The 22,688-nt window shown below is 44.2% G+C and overlaps 1 protein-coding gene and 1 long non-coding RNA gene across 3 annotated transcripts in view; one reads left to right on the forward strand and one right to left on the reverse strand.

Annotated features, from left to right (window-relative positions):
- Window positions 1-5,699: 5,699 nt before the first annotated feature.
- LOC144754333 (glutamine synthetase) lies at window positions 5,700-14,253 on the reverse strand. Of its 2 annotated transcripts, none has more exons than XM_078642022.1 (7): window positions 14,116-14,253; window positions 12,493-12,668; window positions 11,447-11,608; window positions 10,814-10,960; window positions 9,386-9,513; window positions 8,073-8,272; window positions 5,700-6,611 (listed from the first exon to the last, which is right to left on the reverse strand). In XM_078642022.1, the coding sequence occupies exons 2-7, from the start codon at window positions 12,656-12,658 to the stop codon at window positions 6,290-6,292; spliced, it is 1,125 nt and encodes a 374-aa protein (XP_078498148.1). In that variant the 5' UTR covers window positions 12,659-12,668; window positions 14,116-14,253; the 3' UTR covers window positions 5,700-6,289. The 2 variants fall into 2 exon arrangements, with proteins under 2 accessions (XP_078498148.1, XP_078498149.1); XM_078642023.1 differs by lacking the exon at window positions 14,116-14,253 and adding an exon at window positions 13,698-13,720.
- LOC144754334 (uncharacterized) overlaps window positions 13,866-22,688 on the forward strand; it is a 105,242-nt gene continuing 96,419 nt past the window's right edge. Inside the window, exons 1-2 of the long non-coding RNA XR_013594710.1 lie at window positions 13,866-14,008; window positions 14,893-15,105. This is a non-coding gene — a long non-coding RNA (uncharacterized LOC144754334). The remainder of the gene's footprint in view (window positions 14,009-14,892; window positions 15,106-22,688) is intronic.

Consider the following 22,688-nt stretch of genomic DNA (forward strand, 5'->3'; position numbering starts at 1 on the left):
GTTTTGCCAAATGAGTATTGGGGGTCATAACCTGCGACTGTTACACCAAATCTCCAATATCTCCACGTTATATTTTTCTCTGTAACTATTTGACCTCTTTCCGAACACCTCCTTCCTAATTACTTGAACTGTTTAGCTTTGCACCGTTCAGATTTATTCATGATTTGTATATTTTTCATGTTGTTTCACTATCTTTTTATCTACTTGTTTGCCTCATTATCTTGCCTCATCTTTGCATGTAAAGCACTGATACCTACTGGGTCTAGCCAGCACTATAGAAAACTCTTAAAATTAAAAAAAATCTGCATATAGGGATATCTGTTCTTCTCAAGTAGTTTGCCATCTCTGTATCTGGGCATCAACCATATCCATTCCACCACGGGTTTCCATTGCTAGGGCAAACAGCATCAGCAACGGGAGCAGCCCTGTCTCATGCTTATATTTCTAGGGAATTCCAAAGAGAGAATGCTGTTCACTTTGAGTTGTGCCTTGGGGTTTGTATAAAAGGAACAAATGGGTGGATGGAATGCGGAACAATGCAAACATTCACAAAGCTCGAGATTGTGTTAAACTTGTCTGCAAAGTCAGTGTGATTTGCAAGGGGCCGCATGGACACTGGATAGGACATTTTTTTAATTAACCTGTTTTTTCAGGTTATGTACCTTTAATCTGGGTTGGCATTACTTCTCTTCGGTGCACGAAAGTGAATCAAACTAATTAGGTGGATTATCACAGCAGGATCTCTCAGCACCTCGAGCACTGATTTAGATGGGATAGCTGGATGGTACCATTCCCCAGTGGATCGCTACTTGGAAATTGCCACAGGATGGTGATCCTTCAGCGAGGATCCACCCACTAGACCACCAGGGATTATATTTGAAGCGAACCACCCCCAGCAATGGGCTGATGCTCTCCCCATTGTCTGAGCTCAAAAGTCACTTGCCCCACCAGTGTGAGACAGTGTGCCTACTACATATCAGACCTAGCCTCCACCTCCAATATGACATACATGGCCATCTTATCAAGAACGGCAACAACATCAGCCACTTTAGTGGCAGGAAACTGCCGCTAAAGCACCGATAAGGTGGTTGATAATATGCCCCAAAGAACTCATATAGAAGCCCAGGTTCTGGTTTGAAGGACCACAAACCTGGGCTTCCATTGGAATTCTCTAGAGCATATTTAAGCCCCTTATTGCAGCAGTTTCCTGCTGCTAAAGCCACAATAATATTATTGCCGTTCTTGATATGGCCCCAAGTCTTTCTGCCCAGATCTTTTTGGAAAGAGAAATGATAGCAGAGGTTTATTTTTTCCACATATGAGTAGCAGAGTTGGGCTAAGTCCCAAAATAGTCTTTTATGCTAAGTGACTGCACTTTTCGGGGTCTGGTAAGCTGCCACCAGGGGGAACCTACCAAACCCAGACATTTCTGAAAACTAGACATGGGGCGGGGGTGATGGGTGGGGATTGGGAGGCCACATGTGGATTTAAAAATTCTTAGACAATGTCCGGCAAACCACAAACGTTGCCTAAAACTGCACATTCCCTTGTATTTGCGACGTAAACTTCCAAAATCAGCAGGAATACATAAAATTCCTACAACCCACCATTCCCTCACTTCTCCCTTTAAGTTACTCTCAAAAGTTTCGACTTATGATAACCTCAGATCAATATATGCCATTCTATGCTACAATCAATGGCCAGCTACCAGCACAGACACTTGTGTAGGGAGAGATGGAATGCTAGAAACTTTAGGAAATACTGACACAAATTGTAGCAGATGCGCAGACAATCTGTCAAATGTGCATTACTTACCAGAGAAATAATCATGGTAAGCAAACACTGAGTCATATGCAAATCATAAAGTCCATCACTACACTTAAAGCAGACTTTATAGAAATGCCTATGTATAATGAACTCTGATACATTCTTAGGATTGTCCGCTTGTCTTCTACATGGGCCCTGGCCTAGCCATTCAGAAGAGACAAAATGACTAGCCAAACTCCTTGGTCTGGCTACTTCTATCGACAGCTGGTGGAACAATTTTGAAAATGAGGTCCTTAAATGTTGTACTGCTCTCCAGCTCGGGCAAGGCTTCCACTGTATTTATTCCAAGTTGTCAAGAGAATTAATCTCATCATAAAATGTTTGCTTCCACAAATCTGAAATAGCCCAATGCTCTTCCTCTTGTTCTCAAGGAGTACTCCAAATAAAAAGACTGGTCTCGCCTCATGAGAAGGATTATGCGAATCACATGTCCTTTCAACATCACGTTAATCACTACCTAATTATATTGCATCAGTTACTGCATAGGTTTGGCTGATGTGGTAAATGTGTCCATGACAGTCAACTTGGCAACAGCATTGACAACAATAACTCAGTACTACACATGGCATCCAGGTGACTGGATTTTGATCAAGAAGCACATCCAGAAAAGCTTTAGAGCAGAGGTAGAAAGGGCCACATCAAGTTCTGCTTGTGAGTATCACCTGTAAAGTATGCTGGCATCCCATAGCTGATCTGTGCAGCTCAAACAAGAGTGACGGTGGATGAAGTGGTGACTGACTCACAGTCAAGCTGAAGTTCGCTGCATGGATCCGGATGGGAAGTGAATCCTGAAACTGGTTGAAGATACCATGAGTCAAATTCAGACTGAAAATCAGTATTTCGAAGGTCAAGAGAACTGTTGCAAAGTCACGAGCAACAAGAAAACTCATCTAGCTGACAAAAAAGTCAGCTCTGAAAATCCATCCAAGAATCCCCAAGGGAAAGTGACTAACAGCAAGTCAAATTGCTGATCAAAGTACAAATTCTGAGGGAAGATTCAGCAGTAATCATGAGTGAAAATACAAAAGTCGAAATGTGCAGCAAGAAAAGTGGCCTGAAACAGAACCAGTAAATGAAAACGCTGGAAGAACCAAAGATCAGAGTCAAAAGAACCAGAGGCAGTTGCAACGGATTCTGATAATAGGAACTGAACAACCGGCTGCCAAGAGAACAAAAATGATCCAAAACAATATGCATGAGTGCACACATCTAGTATCCGTTACGATTCAGATGTGGAATCGTAATCTGTTGCCAATCATTGAATTGAGCCAGAAAAAGAACCACCTTGAATTTGTTAAATTCTTAGTGCCTTTGAAACTTAAGATTTAGAACTTTACAAAACGTTGAATTTGTTAAAGTATCGAGAAGAAATAGAATTTCGCAACAAATGCTGAATTGAACAGTAGAAATAAAAACACCTGCCAGAGGGTTGTTTTGATTTTTGGGCACTCCATGTGTTCTCTGTAAGAGAGCACATAAGTAATGCAAACATTTTAGTATGGTTTCACCAATAGTGGCTATTGGCCCAATGTCTAATTTCAACATCATTAACACAGAGGGGCAGATTAGGGAGTAGTCACGAACAAGATACCTATGCTAGTTAACTACAGGCTATGTAATAAATTACATTACTGAAGGTACAACATACGACCAGCTAAAGACATTGTGCAGTCGTATGCCAGTATATTTAAACAAGCGAAAACTCTTATAAGTTCCCATTTCTAGATGTTCTGGGACTTATTCTAGTTAAGTGCTAATGATTTCACAACCTAACTTGAATACTAAGCAGACCAAAACTTGAGTATGTTTGAGTAAAGTTGCATGAATTAGAATGACCAAAACTAAAGAACAAAGTTAAGAGCTTCAAATGAGCATCCAGGAGCGATACTGGCATGTGACAGGATTAATTGTTCAGTCATGCAATGAGGCTTCAGAAGTTATGGTCAAGGGAGTTTGCCACCCAACACCACCTTTCACATGAAGTTTTCTGCAGATTTATGGGTGGTGAAGAGCCTGTCCTATAACGGGTGGCTGTTCCCTTGCTTTAGTGGTGCTGTTGGTTTGAAGAAAATAAAACTGGGACAAGTCGTGTTGGATGATTTGGGAGCCACAATTACATCTATAAGAGTGGCTATAAAAATTGGTTATCTGTCGCATTACTTTTAAATACTACTGGTTCATTAACCCAGATCAATTAGATAATTACTATGCATGCTGTGGCTTATGACAATTATTGTGTTCCTGGTTTGGTGACACTGGAAAGTGCTTTAGGAAGGTTGGTTAGGTGTTTGGCAGCTTGAAAGGGGCATGCTGAATGTTAAAAGCTTGTTAAATTTGAACAAGAGACATGAAATGATTGCACAAACTAACAAGTAAATAATTTGAACTGTGGGTTTAAGAGGAAGATCACATGTAAGATAAGTGCAAGATGGAGTACCAGACACTTAGTCTACAATCCGCTTTATAGAGGTTGGGACGGGGCAGCAGACTATTGTAAACAGTTTGAGGTTTAGCGATTAAGGAGGAGTGGGGGTGAAGTGGAACGAGATTTTGGACATAAAAAACGACTGCATTATAATAAGGCTCCCCGTTTTTATAGAGACTGGCTGTATTTTTCTTTACAAGTGGGAATTTGGTTGCTTGGTTCTAAAGATAGTCCGTCACTACTGCTAGGCCTAGGACTGCTAGTTTACAGGTAATGGATGTTAGAGACCTAACAATTACATTTTAAACAAGGCTGTGCACAAGGTTGATAAAGTGTGCATGCTCATACCAGTGTATTGATTTATCGTTTGAGAATTCATTTTAAGGAAATTAGGCATCTAATCAAGTGTGTATTTTGGTTAAAGCAATGTGGAAATTCTAGTTTGATCCGCCTTTTGATCACAAAAGGCAGATTAGTGAAAAATGTCGATAAATTGACAGAAAGGCCCAAAAATGCCATTAAACTAGAATACTCCATTATATTGTGCATTACACTTGAATTCACGTGTATACTGACTTGGAACTAACTGAAATGAATTTGTTGAGGTGCATAAAGGGGTATTTCCTGGCTTAGGCTAAAAAAAAAAAAAACGCAGCCTCAACACGACTTGTCGAAAATGCTGACACTGCAACATGTTGATTTGTTTATGGAAAGACACTAGCTCTGTAACAATTCTCAAAGACATCACACGCTCCATTACATCAATTCACTTTATCTAACTAGTTTGTTTTCATGACTCCAGATATTAGAGCAGAATCAATGTTCATGTAGTCTATTAGTTCTAAATTGGTATACAACTTATAACCAGATCCAACCTTGATTTTGCAGTTTCGATGCCTTGAATAAAAAAATACTATATTAATCCTGGATTTGAGGGAGAGCCAGAGGCTTCACCTTCTATTAGACAGGCTGCCCGATACTGGGTTTCTGCCACATTGAGACTTTTATGAGGCTGTTGCTTCATCTTTTATTTTCTGTATTTATGCCTTTGAATTTTGTAATAAATCTTAACAGTTTCCCAAAACGTCACTCCGGTGCTCTTTAGCCTCTCCATAGACTTGAACGGGTCACACTGCTTCAGTGGAGGGTAGTCTGGTCCTCGCTTCACCCCATCTCCCCCGAAAAAATAAAGACATGCCATTAAGGAGTAAATTTTATAGCCGTACGGTGCAGCCACCTAGGCACGGCAAAGTGAGGCAGGATGCAGTCAAAAAAATAATAGTCACTGATTCCTTTAAATGTACTCGTAAAGAAAAGGGGGAAGATGCCATGGGGAAATTAAGACGAGATGGAGATGAACAAGCGTATTTTAACAGCTGGTTGTAAAGAATATACTATTCACTCAACCCCACGATTTCAGAAGTATACTCAAAAAAGTACCACAATGTTGTACTCCATTTTAATTTATTAAGTCGGAATGCAGTTAAAATACTTTTCAGCAGCATTTACGGGAATAATATTTACACTGACAGTCACACTCCCACAAAACTCAAGTCCAATCATCTCAAAACGAGTTAAAAACAGGTCCCCCATGGATAGTCTTAACAAAAACTCCAGGAGGCCTAGAGGATGCCGACGTAGTACAAGAGCTGGAATACAGCTCACGCAAATGCCAGCTTTTGGGCACTAGTAAGTACGAACCAGAGGGTCAGCCAGGGTGGATGAAGCCCAAGCCAAGGAGACGACCAGAATAGGGATATTTAGAGTCAACGCCATATAAAGTCCAGTAGTCAAGCTTCTATGCCCCTCTTCAACACTGGAAGACCATACAGGTCAGTTCAGGCCTAGGTTGTCTGCAGTGCACTAAACTAGGTCATGCCAAACGTACCACTGGCCATTAAAACTCCAAGCGACTAGTACCTACTACCCCTGGGATTAGACGCTGGCATAATTGTAATAAAAACAGTATCTTCAGGAACTCGAAATAAAATGAACTACAGAAAAAGGGCAATGGGTAAATGTTGGAAATTAAAAAACCTAGTTTTTGCTATAGTCTTTAGTTTCACTGCCTGTCTCGTTGAGAAGTGTTGTCCTCACCAGGGCTTCTGTGACTGCATAAGGATCACAGTTGGCAGAAGGTCGGCGATCTTCAAAGTAGCCAAAGCCTTCTTGGCCCACCTGGCGTGGGATGCGGATGCTAGCACCACGGTTGGCTACACCAGCAGAAAACTCATGTATGCTGGAGGTCTCGTGTTGACCAGTTAACCGCCGGGAGTTGTCCTTGCCGCCACGTGGGTCATACACACAGATGTGATAGTTGTGCCTCTTGCTGAGCTTCTCAATGGCATCCTCAATGTATCTGAAGCGAGGAAGAGAGAAAGGTTAGGTTAACATTAAGGGCATACTCCATTGGCATGTCTTGCTAAAGAGGAACTGCTATCCACTCCCCACACCTTTCGAAAAGGAGCCACTTCTGCCAGAGGCTATGAAAAAAAACCCAAAAAACTATTTAGCTTCTCCACATAGTTTGACTTTTGAAGGCCATCTAACATAGCTATACCACCCCACCACATTCTACATCTATACAGCAGCCATAATTCTAAATTAGATAGCTATATGCTACCAAAATGATACATCAACTGTAAACTAGCCAATCTATATCCACCCAGTAGGACTAGGTCTACTATCAGTGTAGTAATACTGAATCACCTTGCGCTTGCATTGAAAGACTGCTGCTGGCCTAAGCTGCTTTAGTACCCACGTTCCTGTGCAGATAGCCAAATACGTAAACAAAAGTTACCACTGCTACAAATACTGAAATAGTCCTCCATTTCTTATATATTCACGACGGTACGAATATTGGGATGACAGTTTAACAGGCTTGTTTATGTTACCCATTATAAAAAAAGTGTAATTAACTTGATCCTACAAAGCAACCTTTAATGCATTAAGTGCGCTTTACAAGTCCTATTTAGCTCAAAGTTCACAAGCATGCAGGTAAAGGCAACTACTGATGAGGGAATAAGTATAAATGTTTAAAAAAAACGCAACTCATGCAGGCTGTCACACTAAAATGTGAGCAAATCAATTTGTTAGCACAGCTTCATGCACCATAAAAAAATCCTACTTCAGCAAATTTAAGTGGAAGCTAAATGTAATTAATGCCTACAGGAGGCATGACACGACAGGGTGGGTAGCAGGAGTAGATTTATGCAACCAGGATGCTGGACTTAAGCAGGGCTCTTATTTACAGTTTAACCACCTCAAAAATATACTATACCATAAGTTACTCAAGTGGCTCTGCATAGCACCTCAACTCCAGTTGACTGCTGGATTTCAATTACTACAGCGCCAATCCCAACAAAATGCATTTATAAATATTGGATGAAACGGCAGTCAACCACTGCAGATTCTTACAGGCTGCAGTTAGTAAATGTTAAGTCTGCATGCCGCAGTTAAATGTTGGGCTTGGATTCACAATTTTGATTATGGAAGTTGCAATGAGAACCACAAACTGCAATACAAGGGGACGATATAAAAAGAAGTCATTTGTTTCGACTTTCCACAGGAAGCCCTGTGAAACACTACAATTTTGTGACCTTATTTTGAGGGTCTAATTTACTAAGCAATATTATGCTGTGGCGGGCACCCGCAGGTAGTTAACTGGGTTAGAGTAGGGTCCTCAACCCAAATCAATAGCTCCTTAGGAGTGCACTTCTCTGGACATTATGGCTGTTCCTTGTGCCTTGGAACTGTAGATGGCTGTTACTTCAGTGTAAAACTGAAAACAATGCTACTGTAGAGTGGTCAGGTGACTTACTTGAGCCCGCCTGCCTTGCGCATAGCATCAGTGCTGTAGTTGGTGTGACATCCTGCACCATTCCAGTTTCCAGTCATCGGCTTGGGATCCAGCGTTGCCACAACACCAAAGTCTTCACACACTCGGTGCAGAATGTAACGAGCCATCCAGAGATGATCTCCCATGGTAATGCCTTCGCAGGGACCAACCTGGAACTCCCACTGAGCATAAACAAACGCAATTGTTCAAATGGTCATTAGATTGCTCAAAGTCAAAACTATACTGTTGGAGGGCAGAGCCTTTGCTGAAGGACCCCTTTACATTAAGTTGTAGTTTTGCCCTCTATTTAAGAAAGAGTTAAGCTCCCCCTAGAGCGAGAAGCCTTGTGTAGGAGGACTGCACATGTTGCCGCCACCCACTTTCAGAACCAATGGGAGGGATCTGGGTTAATTTGTGTATGAATTTGGTTAGTGCGTTACATTAGAGTAAACGCATCCTTGAGGCTGGGCACACTTAAGGGGTTGGTCAATAGAAGACGGACTCCATTCAAATTAAACTGGAAATTATTTATTGTTCATATTTCCATAAAGTTCGATTGCTTTTCAATTTAATTTGTGTATGCCCATGCAAGTTAACTGCTTTACCTTGGAGCTACTACCCAACAGTCATTCACCGTCCACAACTAGTACCACACATCCCTGGTTTCCTCAAGTTATTTTTGAACAGTGAAAAGCCTTGGTCTACTTTTATTAATGTAGAGTGGACAGGTGCTCTAAAAGGATTTCACTTTGTATCCTTCCACCCATGCAGGAAGTTGCAGCATCTACTGTATGCTCCAGAGTGCTTTCAATGTGGACACGAGACCTTCACTCTGGTGAAATAGCCTTCTGTAAACAAGCTACATGACCATTAGTCCCGAGCATTGCTTGGGTTCCTATATTTTAGGAGCAGGTACTTCTAAAGGGTAATCACAGCTTTAAAGCCAACCCTGACTTTCTGGACAGCTTTGACAACTGTAGCGTGCACAATTAAATGCAATTATCGAGCCTCCAGATAGTACACTGCAGCAAGATATTAAAAAAACCACTCAAGAGGCATGAGTATTAAAGGCATTCACCTAAACAGCATAAGCAGGAGTGCAAAGCAATCATTCACCAATCCTACAAAGGTAGTCATACCAACCCAATTGCATATTACTTCTCGGGCAAACAGTTAGAAATCTCCTGCAGCATCAATCACACTGCCTCCAAGCTACAGGCTATTTCAGAATACAGAGCTAAAAACAACCCCCCCCCCCCAACTGAGGGAAAGGTTTGCCAGGTGCTGCTATGTACCTGAGAAGGCATGACTTCAGCGTTGGTTCCACCGATCTTGACCCCGGCATACAGGCACGCCTTGTAGTGGGACTCTACAATGTCCCGTCCATACACCTTGTCAGCACCAACACCACAGTAGTATGGACCTAGAACAAACAAATGCCATTAGAACACTGCTTCTTCAACCCTTGATGGGCTAGTAAACCAGAGGTCAACTAGCTGATCACAGGGACCCTCATGCCACCCCTCACCCTCCTTGTAAATAACCAGGAAAGTTCACTGATAGATTAAGAGCAAAAAACGGAGCTTCAGCCTAGATAACTACTAAAATGCACGCCAACTCATTGTGCCACTATAGTATCCCGTCACGTGGCTGTCATAACAGCATATCACGAGGTGACAAGAGCGTCCTTTCAGAGTAGGTTTCCGACTCCTTTGAGCCATTGAGTGCGAAAGACATCTGCAGCAGGCTAAAACTTAGGTTTAAATGAGCGGGATCACCAGAATACCACATGGGAACACCAAATTATAAGCAATCACAAAATGGTGAATACAGTTTGGGGAAAAGCCTACCTCATTAGTACCAGTTTATCCACAAACTACAGAAACAACTGAAAGATGACCATTTAACCTTTAAGGGCCTTCTACTGCGCTATGACAAGCTGCCTTTAACTTTTTAACTGCAAGTTCGTAAAAACCTGCAAATCGTGCAACCGATTGATTATGTGGCAAATCCATAACGAAGCAGAAAAAAGCTTGGAAACTGCATATTTCCAGTGGCACTTCTAATAAGGAAGTCACAAACCATGTCCTACATCTCCAACCGTTGCACGCGAAGCAGATGTGTGTTCCATTACCCTGATAAATTTACATACATGCATGTGTGATTAATGTAGCACGCCATTTACCGGCCAAGGTACACAAATGTTTAGGTGGCAGGCTCCCTGGTGACCGAAAATCACTACCGAGGGTGTAGGGCGTGCAATGCGGCTTACACCTTTGTGTGTGGGAGGGCGCTTCTAGTCAGTAGCTAGAAAGCTCAATGACGAAGAAAAGAAATGCTCTGAAAGCACATCCTGGGTTAATGGAGCATAAAGCAAACATTTGAAGGTAAACAGCTGGCCCTGCATAAACCACATGACCAGCAGCGTTACCAGATCACATGATCTTTAGTGTGCTGAGCCTCCCATCAGTGTGGAATAGTACAGTACGGCAGCATCCACTCTACCAGTGGTGTTTGTAAATTAAATCCATTCTACTAGGTAACTCGTGATTTGAGTTATACATGTTAAACTAATCATTGCATGATTTCAGTCCAGTTTATGGCAATACCCGCCAATACAACCAATCAAGTTGACTGACGTTTTAAGATACAGCTCTTCCTTCCATCGAAGATGCAAGCACCACCCATCAACAAGAGATGCTTGGCACCACCATCATTCTTACCTTGGGGTCCTGGAAATCCGTTCTCTGGCCATCCATATGGATGTCCATTTATACCCAGCAAAGTGTACTCCTGCTCCATGCCAAACCATGGGTGAGAGTCCTTCACCTTCTCCATCACTGTCTTGCACGTGTTGCGCAGGTTGGTCTCTGTGGGATAATGCACAAGGTTAAAAAGCTAAATAAATTGGCACTGTGGTATTGACAAATGTTTTAGCTTTTTCATAGAGCAAAAATATGGACCTCAAAAAGAAATCACAGTAGTGCCTGAAACTGACGGGAAATACAGCACTGAACCGGCTGTGAATGGGCAGAATGAAGAAAACTGGCATGATAACTATAAAAATACATAATACAAAGTCTTTAAGAAGAAAAGATCTTGATTGTGCCAGGTGTCTGGATTTAAACACGAGAGCTAACTGGGACAGGACTGCTTGTTTTGCTAGTCTAGCAGACACTCCTGTATTTAAGGTGTACAAAAGTAATCATTTTGGGTGCATCAGTATGCGAGTTGTAACTTTGTAAAATATCCAACCTGGTACCCCCCCCCCCCCCCCACACACATTTATCTACGCATGAACATGAATGAGGGGCAAAAATGCAGCATTAAGCTCAATTTAATTACTCAGTTCTCACCTGCTGGCTTCCTGTTGTATTTCAGTACTTCGCACATCACCAGCTTGTTCGGGTCCAAGCAGAAGGGGTCTCTAAACATCTGGACCGGGATCAAGTACATGTCACTGTTTGAGCCCTCTGCTTGGTAGGTACTGGAGCCATCAAAATTCCATTCTGGGACATCTGAGTGGGAATTGCAAATAATTCAGTGTCAGTCTGTAGAACCAGGGCGGAAAAGTGCCATAACTGAGGAACCTCGGACCAGTAGGTTAATGTGCCCAAAAGCTCAATCTCCACTTCCATGAAGCAGTATTAACTCAAGCGTTACTGAGTACCCAGTACCTTGAAGGGAATGCATAAGGAGAAAGGGGGTTGTAGATCGGCAGAAGGGGAATGGGGCAGCTATGGCAGAAAGCCATGGGGGTGGTGAACCTGGTTGAAAGCTTCAAATGTTTTAATCCCGTCGCAAACACAGGGCTGTTTGGACGTCCTGGGAGACCCATGCATGACCCCAGAGATTTGACTGGCAAAGTCGTATGCCGCAACATCTGAGCTCGAACTCAACGGCTGAAAATGCCTCAAGAAGACAATCACAGCCAAACATTTCTTCTTAAGGGTGTTAAGTGTTAACTATAGGCAAAGACACTGAAGTTCTACGACTGACCTTGCGCAAAATTATGGGAGAAAAATAAGTCTGCTGCCAACATGCATATTTTAACCCAAGCTTTTTTTTTTTAAGTTTCTACCTCAAACAGACCGAAAGTTACTAATGGTTTCTGCGGGCAGGGGAAGGCCTCTAAATGGAACTGTTCTTCAGTTGAGTATTTATATATTTAGTTAGCCTGGTGACAACGAGGTGAATAAAATATTTACCTTGTATAAGAGATTACAAAACAATTAAATATCAAAGGGGTAAATAGCAACATAATTTTAGTCAGCCTAGTCGACTGCCGCATAATTCTATTGGCCACGATTATAGCTTAAAAACTAACAAAATGTTGATCCAGTGAAAGGATGGGCTATTTAGCATGAACTTTATCTCAGCTATTTGCTTAACATTGACCTACCTTCTAAGCACTTAGGTTCGTTGTCCACGGTTTTGGTCTTGCAGCGGACGCCCTCCCCGGTGCCATCGATCCAGACATAGGTTACCTGTACCTGATCCCCCTGGTGGAGTTTCATGTACTGGTCCCGGACGGACTTGTTAAGCTTGGAACTGTGAGAGACCGACATGGTGACAGATCTGCAAGAGATGGGGAAAAAAGTGAGGCCAGGGGCCACCTGCATCAACAGCAAATAACAGACAGGAAGCAAACCGAGGGCAGGGCCTACCCATTCCCGCAGGGCATCCGAGGCACGACAAAGTCAGATCAGAGCATGCAAACTAAAAAAAAATAACCTAATGAAGGACTAACGCATACAGGTTTAAAAGCAGGATGATGTGGCAAGGTAGTTCCTGGGAAAACGTTTTAAGTATTCGACAGGGTATCACCGCGGAATAGACACCCGCTAGTAGAAGGAAAAAAACAAAACACAACAACCATTCAACTATGCACACAAATACGAACCTAAAGGGTGTTACGTGTATACCCTAAAAATCAGTTATTTGCTGCCCGTGAAAACGGCACATTCATATACCGCTGGAACACATTCTTACCACTGAAATATCCATGGGGAAACAGGATGCCATTGTTCACCTGCCACTGGCAAAGCAAGTGCTGCCACTTTGATCGGCGTAAATACAAAAACCGCCACTATGCAAGCCCAATACCTCCCCCCCACCCATCTAAGCCGGAGAGGTACTTAATACCAGCAACGTTACCACAGACTGGAGTCGGCAGCGACTCCTTAACACCGCTACAAGACAACTGCAGCCCACATACGTAGGGTACCATACCCGTCAACAACCCCTCAAGCAAAGCTTAGTGCCCCATTTCAACAATAGCCACCCTTAAATGCAACCCTCAGCATGGGGAACCCCTGTACAGTTCACCTCATACGTGGATCACCCAGAGATGACCGCTCCGGCGCACACGTACGCTCAGGCGATGTTCCTTTGACCCCCGCCCTCCCCCTCAGAACCGGACCGGCTAGAGTTGAATGAGCTCCTTCAACCTGGGGCGGGCGTCGAACAGACGAACTTAAAGACACTGGAGCAACACCTCTAAATCTATTAGAAAACGCGGATTTCATGAACTTAAGCCGTATGAGTAGCGCATGTCATGGGAGGGTGAAGGGAAGCCCCACTAAAGCTGCGCCTCCATCACCCTACCTCCGAGCGCGGCGCGCGGCACCGACAGGAACCGGCCGGATCCGCCTGCCTCACTTCCTTCTCTCTCCCAGTGACCGCGTGGAGCCCGCGAGGCGGGGGTCTGGGCTGTTTACCACATTCACTGAGGTAGACATCTTGTGGGGAAGGGGCGCTACTCGCCGTCCTCACAGACCCCGAGCCCAGGGAGCAGAAACACCGCGTCCAGCGAGCACAGACACCACCGAGGACCGGCAACGCATCCATAATAACGGCCATTCGGTAAACGGACCCCACGCGCCAACCAAGGCGGAGTATGCTTAAACTGACCATAGGTAAGACCAAAACGCTGCCCCTTTCTATAGCACGCATATCAAGGTCGTCCGTCCGTCCGCCCCCTCCCTAAAAAGGAAAAAACCTCCAGTCGTTGCCTCAGACTCACCCGGTTACTCCCGACAGCTCCGGTGGTTGAGTAGATTGAAAGTACTGAATGTGTGGCTTCAGTGGAGCTTATAACGGACAAACTCCTCCCCCTGGCTTCAGAGAGCCCTCCCCTCCAAATCCAGGTCCTCCCCGTGAACAGCCCGGCCCCTCCCTGTACAGCCCTCGCCCGCCCTCTATGAGCAGCTTCATTTCTCCAAGGAAACAGTTCCAAACTGCTTCATAGTTCTCCCTGTTCGTGTTCCTCCCGAGGCCCCAATTTCTCTCCGTTCATCACTGATTTCGGGTATTTATTTTCGAGGAATTAAGTACCGACTACTTTCTACAAATACATCACGCATTTAGGTCAGAACTCCATTATGTGTTATGGAGTGGAGTGGAAGTAAGTGATGTGGAGTTGATTTATAAGGGTTGGATTGGAATTGTTAGTTGTGGTATTGTGTGGTGTGGAAAAGTGTGTGGTGTGGAGTGGAATTATGTGGCCTGATGTGCATTGGAAATATGTGGATAGTAAATTATGTGGCATTGAGTGTATTGGAATTATGTGGAGTGGGAGTGTGTGTCACGGAGTGTAATTATCCCCTTGCCAACGGCTGTCTCGTGCACTACCTTGGTAGTGCTGCACACGTCCGTTGGCCGACGCATCCCTGCCCACTTAAAAGAACTCCCGCACTGCAGCAGAATTTGCACCGCGGTAAAGAAGTTACGTGGATTTATATTTTCTGTTGTGGAGTGGTATGTAGTGGAGTTTAATTATCAAATCAACTTCCGAGGGCAGCCAAGGAGCAGTGGGTGCGGGTCTTCTGCGACCTAAAGCCCGGTCCCCAGTCTGTCTCCTCACGATGCCGGATGACTGGTGCAGACTAGCAGCGGTGGAAGCGGTGAACGCAGGGGAAGCAAGGGGACGAAAGCAGAGATTGCTGCTCTGGTCTCGGCTTAGGAACCTGGGACCAGATCTTTGGAACAGATTTTGGCGGTGGCAGCAGTAGAGGTAAGCCCATAGATAGACAAGTAGACAAATGCTTAGTTGTAAAACTGTTGTGCTAGTCCCTGTGCGACTTTGTTATTAATCCAGAGAGCGACACCCGATTATTGTTGCCCCAGGCCTCTGTTAGCTCCCATTACACTGCCAAGAGCCCAGACTGGGGATATCAGGGTTGCCCCATTGGCTTTTTCCAGTCTTACCAACCTACCAAGCTTTTACCAGCTTATATCAACCTGTCAAATCTGTTCAAGAACCCATCAGCCCACCAGCCCGACAAGTCTGATAAAGCGTTCAGTCCAGTGGTAAGATGAACACAAAGTGGGGGGGATACCTTACCAATTACGGTGGCCACAGAGTGAGTGTGAACACATGGAGAAAGGTGGTGGGCAAAATACGAACAGCAGATTGAAGCACTGCCTCCCCGTTGCACGGAAGCGGCCGGCATTACGTTGGTGCGGCTTGTGCACTGTAAGTCAATCAGCGACAAGCCCTCCCAGCACTCAATTGCCATATAAAACCCATGTAGGCTTTCAAGAAGGGTAACGAGTAAAAAGCAGGGCGTGTAGGGGTAAGATAGGAGGACCAAGGTGTGTGCAGGCTCTAATCTTAGAGTAAGCTGTTGACACAGACAATAACCTATAAATGGTTTAGAGTTTTTTAGACACCACCAAACAGTTTTAAGTCCACGTTTAATCAAATGATTGCGAGGTTACTTAAAACCATTACAATAAAAGTTGTACGAGATAACACATGTTTACTTAGTGAGACAATTAATAATTCCAATAGTAAAGTCTTTACAATTCCATTTAAAATTTGACAAATAAAAACGGTTAAGCCACAGCTTGAAAGTTGGAAGTGCTATTGTACAAAATAGCATTTCATTTAATTTGTCTGCCTTCAAGGGGAGTTGATTCGAAAGTTAACAGGTCTACCCCTGGTATTGCCTTGCGAAACAATAAGTTATTTCATAAAAGGTGATATGGCCATTGAATGATAACTTATACATTTACATAGTAAGACATAGCTACAAGACACAATTAACAATTCCAATGATAAAATCTTTAGGTTCAATTTACAATATGTCATGTAGTAAAAAACAAGTAAAGTCACGGCTTAAGACTGGAAGTGCAATTGTAAAGGAGAGCATTTCGATTCATTAGTCTACCTTCAAGAGGATTTAATTAAAACGTCAACAAGTGTATCCCTGATAATGCCTTGGGAAACACTATGTTGTTCATAAAGGATGATATGGCAATGAATAATAGCTTATATCAGCTGCTCTGACTAAATTACGTTTTCTATGATCTTTGCTCCACCGTTAACAAGAATTTGACAAAGTGGCCGTTTAACCGAGGGTCCCCTGGGTCAAAACAGCCTAGAATTGCCTGCCTTCTTGTTTACATTCCTCTTTGGTTGAAAGCTTTGATTGATAGTTGTTTTCTTTCTGCCATTACAATATTACAGGAGCAAACCAAGTGCAACAGATCTTCCTTGCAGCTCCCACAGAGTTGACAGCTGGCAGGTAGATTTCTGCGTAGCCAAGGAGCCATGTGTTGCTTAACTGGTGATTACCCAGTCGATATTTTAAAAACTGCTGCTTGATAAAAGTGGTTAACCCATGGCAAAATAATCTTGTAGGGCAATAGACTTATAATTATTTAATGTCATCCATCTGTGTGACCTTTTTGATAATGTGACTTCATCCTCTATGACTGATTGAATTTTAAGTGACTTCTTAACCAAACGCTTAAAGGCCTATAGGTCAATTGTAGTGTCCCAGAGTTGTACAAGACCTGTAAGAACAATCAACTCTTGCAGATATGCTTTTCCTGGTGATGTGTGGCAGTGTTGTAGTTCGTCCCATAACATGATTCAATGAGTTGGGATTGGCTTTCCTGATTTTACTCCAGTATATTATATATGCTCTGCGTCTAGCTTGTGACTGTTTTTGTCGTCCAAATTCTATTCTTATCTGAGGGGGAGGTGTAACTTGGCAGAGAGAATATAATTCTGTAAGCTTGAGAGACTGCATTATCTAGAATACTTGCATCACCAAACAGGGCTATGTGAACAGGCAAGGAGAGACCTCCTTTTACCCCTATAAAGAGGAAACAAAACTCCAATCTCCAGCAACTTCAATTAAAATTAAGGCAAAATTAGCAAACAGCTGCTAATCTCGCCAATGGCTCGTATGTTTGGAAAATCAATGAAGATTCCACACAAGTTTGACTTAATGAAAGATCCATCTGGAGCCATGTTAACTCTGCAAACAGAAACGTGCAATCTACAAACTCCAATTAACCCCTTGCGTGCTGCCGTCCGCCGTTGGCAGACGGCAGCACTACCTCCCTAGTGCTGCTGTCGGCCAACTGCAGACGCAGCCCCGCCCACTCTTCAGAACGCCCGCACCGCCGCGGAAAAAACGCCGCGGTTAAGACGTTAAACCAGAGAGTTAGGTAAAAACAGTATGTCTGGGCCAAGGAACAAGAACTCCTGATGAGTATGAAGTAGGACAAATGATCAAACCGGAGGAAGATATGCACACTAAATGGGGGCAAATAACAGATCTGGTGATGGTAACATTAGTTTCAACCTCAAATCTGCTCCACGAGGTCTTAAACTCACCTGAATTACCGCCAGGAGACTACCGACAATTACTCTCATCTCGGGAGCCACTCCCAATGGAGGTAACAGTAAATATAAAAAACAGTAAAGTTGTAATGGACCCTAAATCCTGAAACTTCACATGCTGGAACTATGGGCTATCTATTTAGACCAATTCAATCTTTATGCACAGAGAAATAACCTATATATTGAGTTTTAACGGGGTGAGCCCTGAAAACTGATGGACCTGGGTCAATAGGTAAGTACAAGAAAAATGGTCTGAGTTTACACAATTATTCCACAAGTGTTCTGTATTGCTCCATACAGACGTTCACCACATATACGTGTCAATAATTATAAACTCAACAGAATGAAAAAACTATTTACAATATTCAAAGTCTGAATTGCATTTATTTTTGCAATCAAGTACTTTTGTAGATTCTTCATCAAAGAAATGTTTTTAATTTTCAAGGGTTTATAATGTAATCTTCAAATCATTACATCTATGGTGCTCTCAGTGAGGAAGGGAAGGGATGTGATAAGGTTTGTGAGGGACTGGGTAAAGTTGGTGTGACATTGATAACATCACATTTAAAATCAATAAGCCTTTACAATCAAGCTAGTAGAACTGTTCCCAGATCACATCGCACATAGGTTAGATAAATCCATTTCATTAGATCCTATGGTGTGCTAAGTTGGCGTAGTCTACGTTTCGACCCCCATGTACGCTTAAGGGTTATTCTGGCCTCATGTTGGTGTCTTCGTCAGGACAGACGGAGAGAACCTAAAATATAAAGTCTAGCATTACATGCTTGTGGTGAGCTATATTCGGTATATAATCAGTATGTAGGGAATACCTACATAAGTGCAACAGTCAACGTCTGAACCGTCACGACGTGGGCCTGCGTGGGCTCCTAGGAATTCTAAAAAAAGAAATAGGGGAAAGTCTTAAATGAAGGCACTGGCACATCTGCCATATAACAATAAAAGGTGGGACTGGGAGACTTACTTGGACAATGCTCCTGTGGTTGAGCATATAGTGTCTTGTCACAAATTGTCAAATCAATGGTTCTCACTTTCTAAGTTCGGTGCACACCTGGCACCATTCTGAGGAATCAAAAAATACACATAGTGAAGGCTAGTGTGGTACCATGGGGTACAGATTATTACAAACCAGGCTGTTAGTACCATAGGGGCTCATTGGTGGCGACCGGTAAGTTAAATGAGTGCATATACAGCATGCATTGAGATTAAGAGGTCCGCTGTATAGAAATGGACGAACATAGTCATCACCACTGTAGTAGGGAATCATTGGGTTTAAGCAAACGGAGTCGCATTAGTTCGGCTAAATTCAAACACATTAGGGAGATCTGCGTGATCGTCAGGCGCGTGTCATGGCCAAATTAAGGTTTACAAAGGGGGTTACAACGAGAAGCGAGATTCGCGACCCGTTTCCTACCTGATCGACGAAGGCTCAGCCGTCAGTGAAATAACCTAACATGTAAAATAGGGGGAGTTGAAAAGAAAGTCTTAGATTTAGTATAAAGTAAACAAGGTAATGCGACAATTAATAATAATGCACATTCTAAACTTACTCCTCTGGAAGGCTGGTTATTTGGAAGTCAAGTTAGGGACTATAAAGGATTGTATAATTTGATAATGAGAGAGCAAATCCTTAGCAACTGTAAAAACCAGCTATTGCATCAGTACCTGATTGACTCTGATCTGACCTCTCCCAAGAATTGGGAAAGAAGGCAGACAAATGGGTCAGGACCAGGATTAAGCAGAAAAACCAGAACCAGGGTGGTGATCAGAAAAAGGCAGACCAGAAGGGTAATGAGCAGAAACAAAAAGACCAGAAGTTTTCACCAGGTCCCCAAAAGGCACAGTGGGAGTGTGGCTCCAAAAAGAACAAACAGAAACAAGAAGGCACAAAGAAGCCCTGGTGTGGATACTGTAAATCAGTCTCTCACTGGTTTAGTGAGTGCACCAAGAAGGGCACAGCACCAACCACCACTGCCCCTAAGGCAACTGTTCCCCCTAGTCCTGCTGTTAGTGGTGGTTCCCAGCAAAAGGGTGTAGTAGGGTTGACCCTGGGAACTGAGGTGGACTCTGCCTAGTCAGAGTACCAACTCAGGCTGTTCTTGTCTGTGGTGGGGACATAGCAATGCCCTCTACTGTAAGTCCCAGCAATCTGAGCAAGTACAGGCAGACGCCTTTTATAAATGACAAGATGGCTCAGGCCTACATGTCACATGTGCCAGTGTCACCATGGTGACACCTAACTTTGTGAACCCTGATCAGATCATACTAGGTGAGACCTACCTAGTGACCAACGCTAGCAATGCCACTACCTCCCATAGTATGGCAGTTGTTAACTTCTCCTGGGGAGGGGTAACTGCCCTCAAAAGAGTTGTTGTGATTTCAGACCTTCCAGTAGATTGCCTGTTAGGTAATGATCTTGAAACCTCAGTTTGGTCTGAGGTGGAGTATAGGACCCATGCAGAAATGCTGGGAATTTCAGCACATGTCCTTGCTGTGACCAGGTAACAGGCCGAAAAGTGCTTACCTGAACAAGTGCTGGATCTTGGAACAATAGACCAGACACTACCCAAGAGAAAGAGCAAGAGGGTTAAGGCAGTGCCTCCCCCCTGCCTCAGGTTGAGGATCAGCCCTCCCAGGAGGATGATTCTGAGATCCAAGAGGTAACTGTCCTAGAAGAACTTGAGCCTGATCAGGTTGAGTTTCTTGGGACAGGGGGACCCTCAAGGGCAGATCTGAGGCAGGCACAATTATATTGTTCCTCTCTTGAACCCCTCAGACAGCAGGCTGCTGCTGAGGCTGCTGGGAATGCTCAAGGTACCCATAAAGTGTATTGGGATGATGGGCTCCTTTATTCAGAGGCTAGAGACCCCAAGCCTGGTGCATCCAGGAGGTTGGTTATACCTCTGCAATTTAGGGGCTTCCTTCTTACCGTGGCCCATGATATTCCCCTAGCAGGACACCAGGACCAGAACAAGACTTGGGACAGGCTTGTCCCTCACTTTCACTGGCCCCATATGTCAGAAGATACCAATGAGTTTTATTGCTCCTGTGTTACCTGCCAAGCCAGTGGCAAATCAGGTGGCACAACAAAGGCCCCCCTCATACCACTACCTGTGGTGGGGGTACCCTTTGAGAGAGTGAGGATAGATATTATAGGACCAATGGACCCCCAAACAGCATCTGGGCACAGATTTATACTGGTGGTAGTGGATCATGCCACCAGGTATCCAGAAGCTATTCCCCTGAGGACCACAACAGCTCCTGTTGTGGCAAGGGCCCTACTTGGAGTATTCTCCAGAGTGGGGTTTCCAACGGAGGTTGTCTCTGACAGAGGTGCAAACTTCATGTCTGGATATTTGACTGCAATGTGGAAGGAGTGTGGTGTCAACTGTAAGTTCACCACCCCCTATCACCCACAGTGCAATGGGCTTGTGGAAAGATTCAACAAGACCCTCAAAGGGATGATAAAAGGGTTACCTGAAAAGCTGAGGCGAAGATGGGACATCCTTTTACCCTGCCTTGTGTTTGCTTACAGAGAAGTCCCACAAAAGGGGGTTGGCTACAGCCCTTTTGAGCTTTTGTTTGGGCATCCTGTAAGGGGACCCCTATGTCTTGTGAAGGAAGGATGGGAGTTACCTCTTAAAAAGCCTAAGCAGGACATAGTGGACTATGTACTTGGTCTCCGCTCCAGGATGGCTGAGTATATGGAGAAGGCTTCTAAAAACCTTGAGGCTAGCCAAGAACTTCAGAAAGCTTGGCATGACCAAAAGGCTGTGCTGACTGTGTACCAGCCAGGACAGAAAGTGTGGGTGTTGGAGCCAGTGGCCACAGCAGCACTCCAGGACAAATGGTCTGGACCCCATACAATAGTTGAACAGAAGGGAGATGTCACCTACTTGGTGGACCTTGGGACTCCCAGAAGCCCCCACAGGGTGCTTCATGTCAACAGACTTAAAGCATTTGTCGACAGGGCAGACATGGGCTTGCTCATGGCTACAGATGAGGGGCAGGAGGAAGAGAGTGACCCTCTCCTAGACCTGCTTACTCAGAACCCTGATGATGGTTCAGTAGAAGGTGTAGTCTTTGCTGACAGCCTCTCTGACCATCAGCAACAGGACTGCAGACACGTTCTTCAGTCCTTCAGACATCTGTTTTCCCTGACCCCAAGTCAGACAAGCTGGTGCACCCATGAGGTGGACACTGGTGACAGTCTGCCTGTCAAGAGTAAAATCTACAGGCAACCTGACCATATCAGGGACTGCATTAGGACAGAAGTCCAAAAGATGTTGGAGCTGGGAGTTATTGAGCCCTCTGAGAGCCCTTGGGCCAGTCCAGTAGTCCTGGTGCCAAAACCTCACACCCAAGATGGTAAGAGAGAGGTTAGGTTTTGTGTGGACTACAGAGGTCTCAATGCTGTCACTAGGACAGATGCCCACCCCATCCCCAGGGGAGACGATCCCATTGATAGATTGGCTTCTGCCAAGTTCTTCAGCACATTTGACCTGACAGCAGGCTACTGGCAAATCAGATTAGCTGAGGATGCAAAAGCCAAGACAGCTTTTCCGACCCCAGGAGGACATGATCAAATTGTGGTAATGCCCTTTGGTTTGAAGAATGCACCAGCCACTTTCCAAAGGCTGGCGAATCAAGTCCTCATAGGACTGGATGACTATTGTGCGGCTTATCTAGATGATATTGCTGTCTTTAGCTCCACCAGGGAGGATCACCTGTTCCACCTGAGGAATGTTTTAGAGGTCCTGCAGAAGGCAGGCCTCACTATCAAGGCCACTAAGTGCCAGATAGGGTAGAGCAAATTTGTGTACCTGGGCCACCTGGTAGGTGGGGGTCAAGTGCAACCACTGGAGAGCAAGATCCAGACCATCAGAGACTGGACTCCTCCAATCACCCAGACACAGGTCACAGCTTTCTTGGGCCTGTCT

Source organism: Lissotriton helveticus, chromosome 5_1, assembly GCF_964261635.1.
Source record: "Lissotriton helveticus chromosome 5_1, aLisHel1.1, whole genome shotgun sequence".
NCBI classification, from domain to species: Eukaryota; Metazoa; Chordata; class Amphibia; order Caudata; family Salamandridae; genus Lissotriton; species Lissotriton helveticus.

Bases quoted from the DNA above. Each gene is read 5' to 3' on its own strand.
- LOC144754333 (XM_078642022.1), bottom strand. From the start codon at position 12,658: ATGTCGGTCTCTCACAGTTCCAAGCTTAACAAGTCCGTCCGGGACCAG. The intron at 11,609-12,492 runs GTAGGTCAATGT...ATTCCCACTCAG, and splicing joins CGAACCTAAGTGCTTAGAAG to ATGTCCCAGAATGGAATTTT. The intron at 8,273-9,385 runs GTACATAGCAGC...GTTTATGCTCAG, and splicing joins CTGAAGTCATGCCTTCTCAG to TGGGAGTTCCAGGTTGGTCC.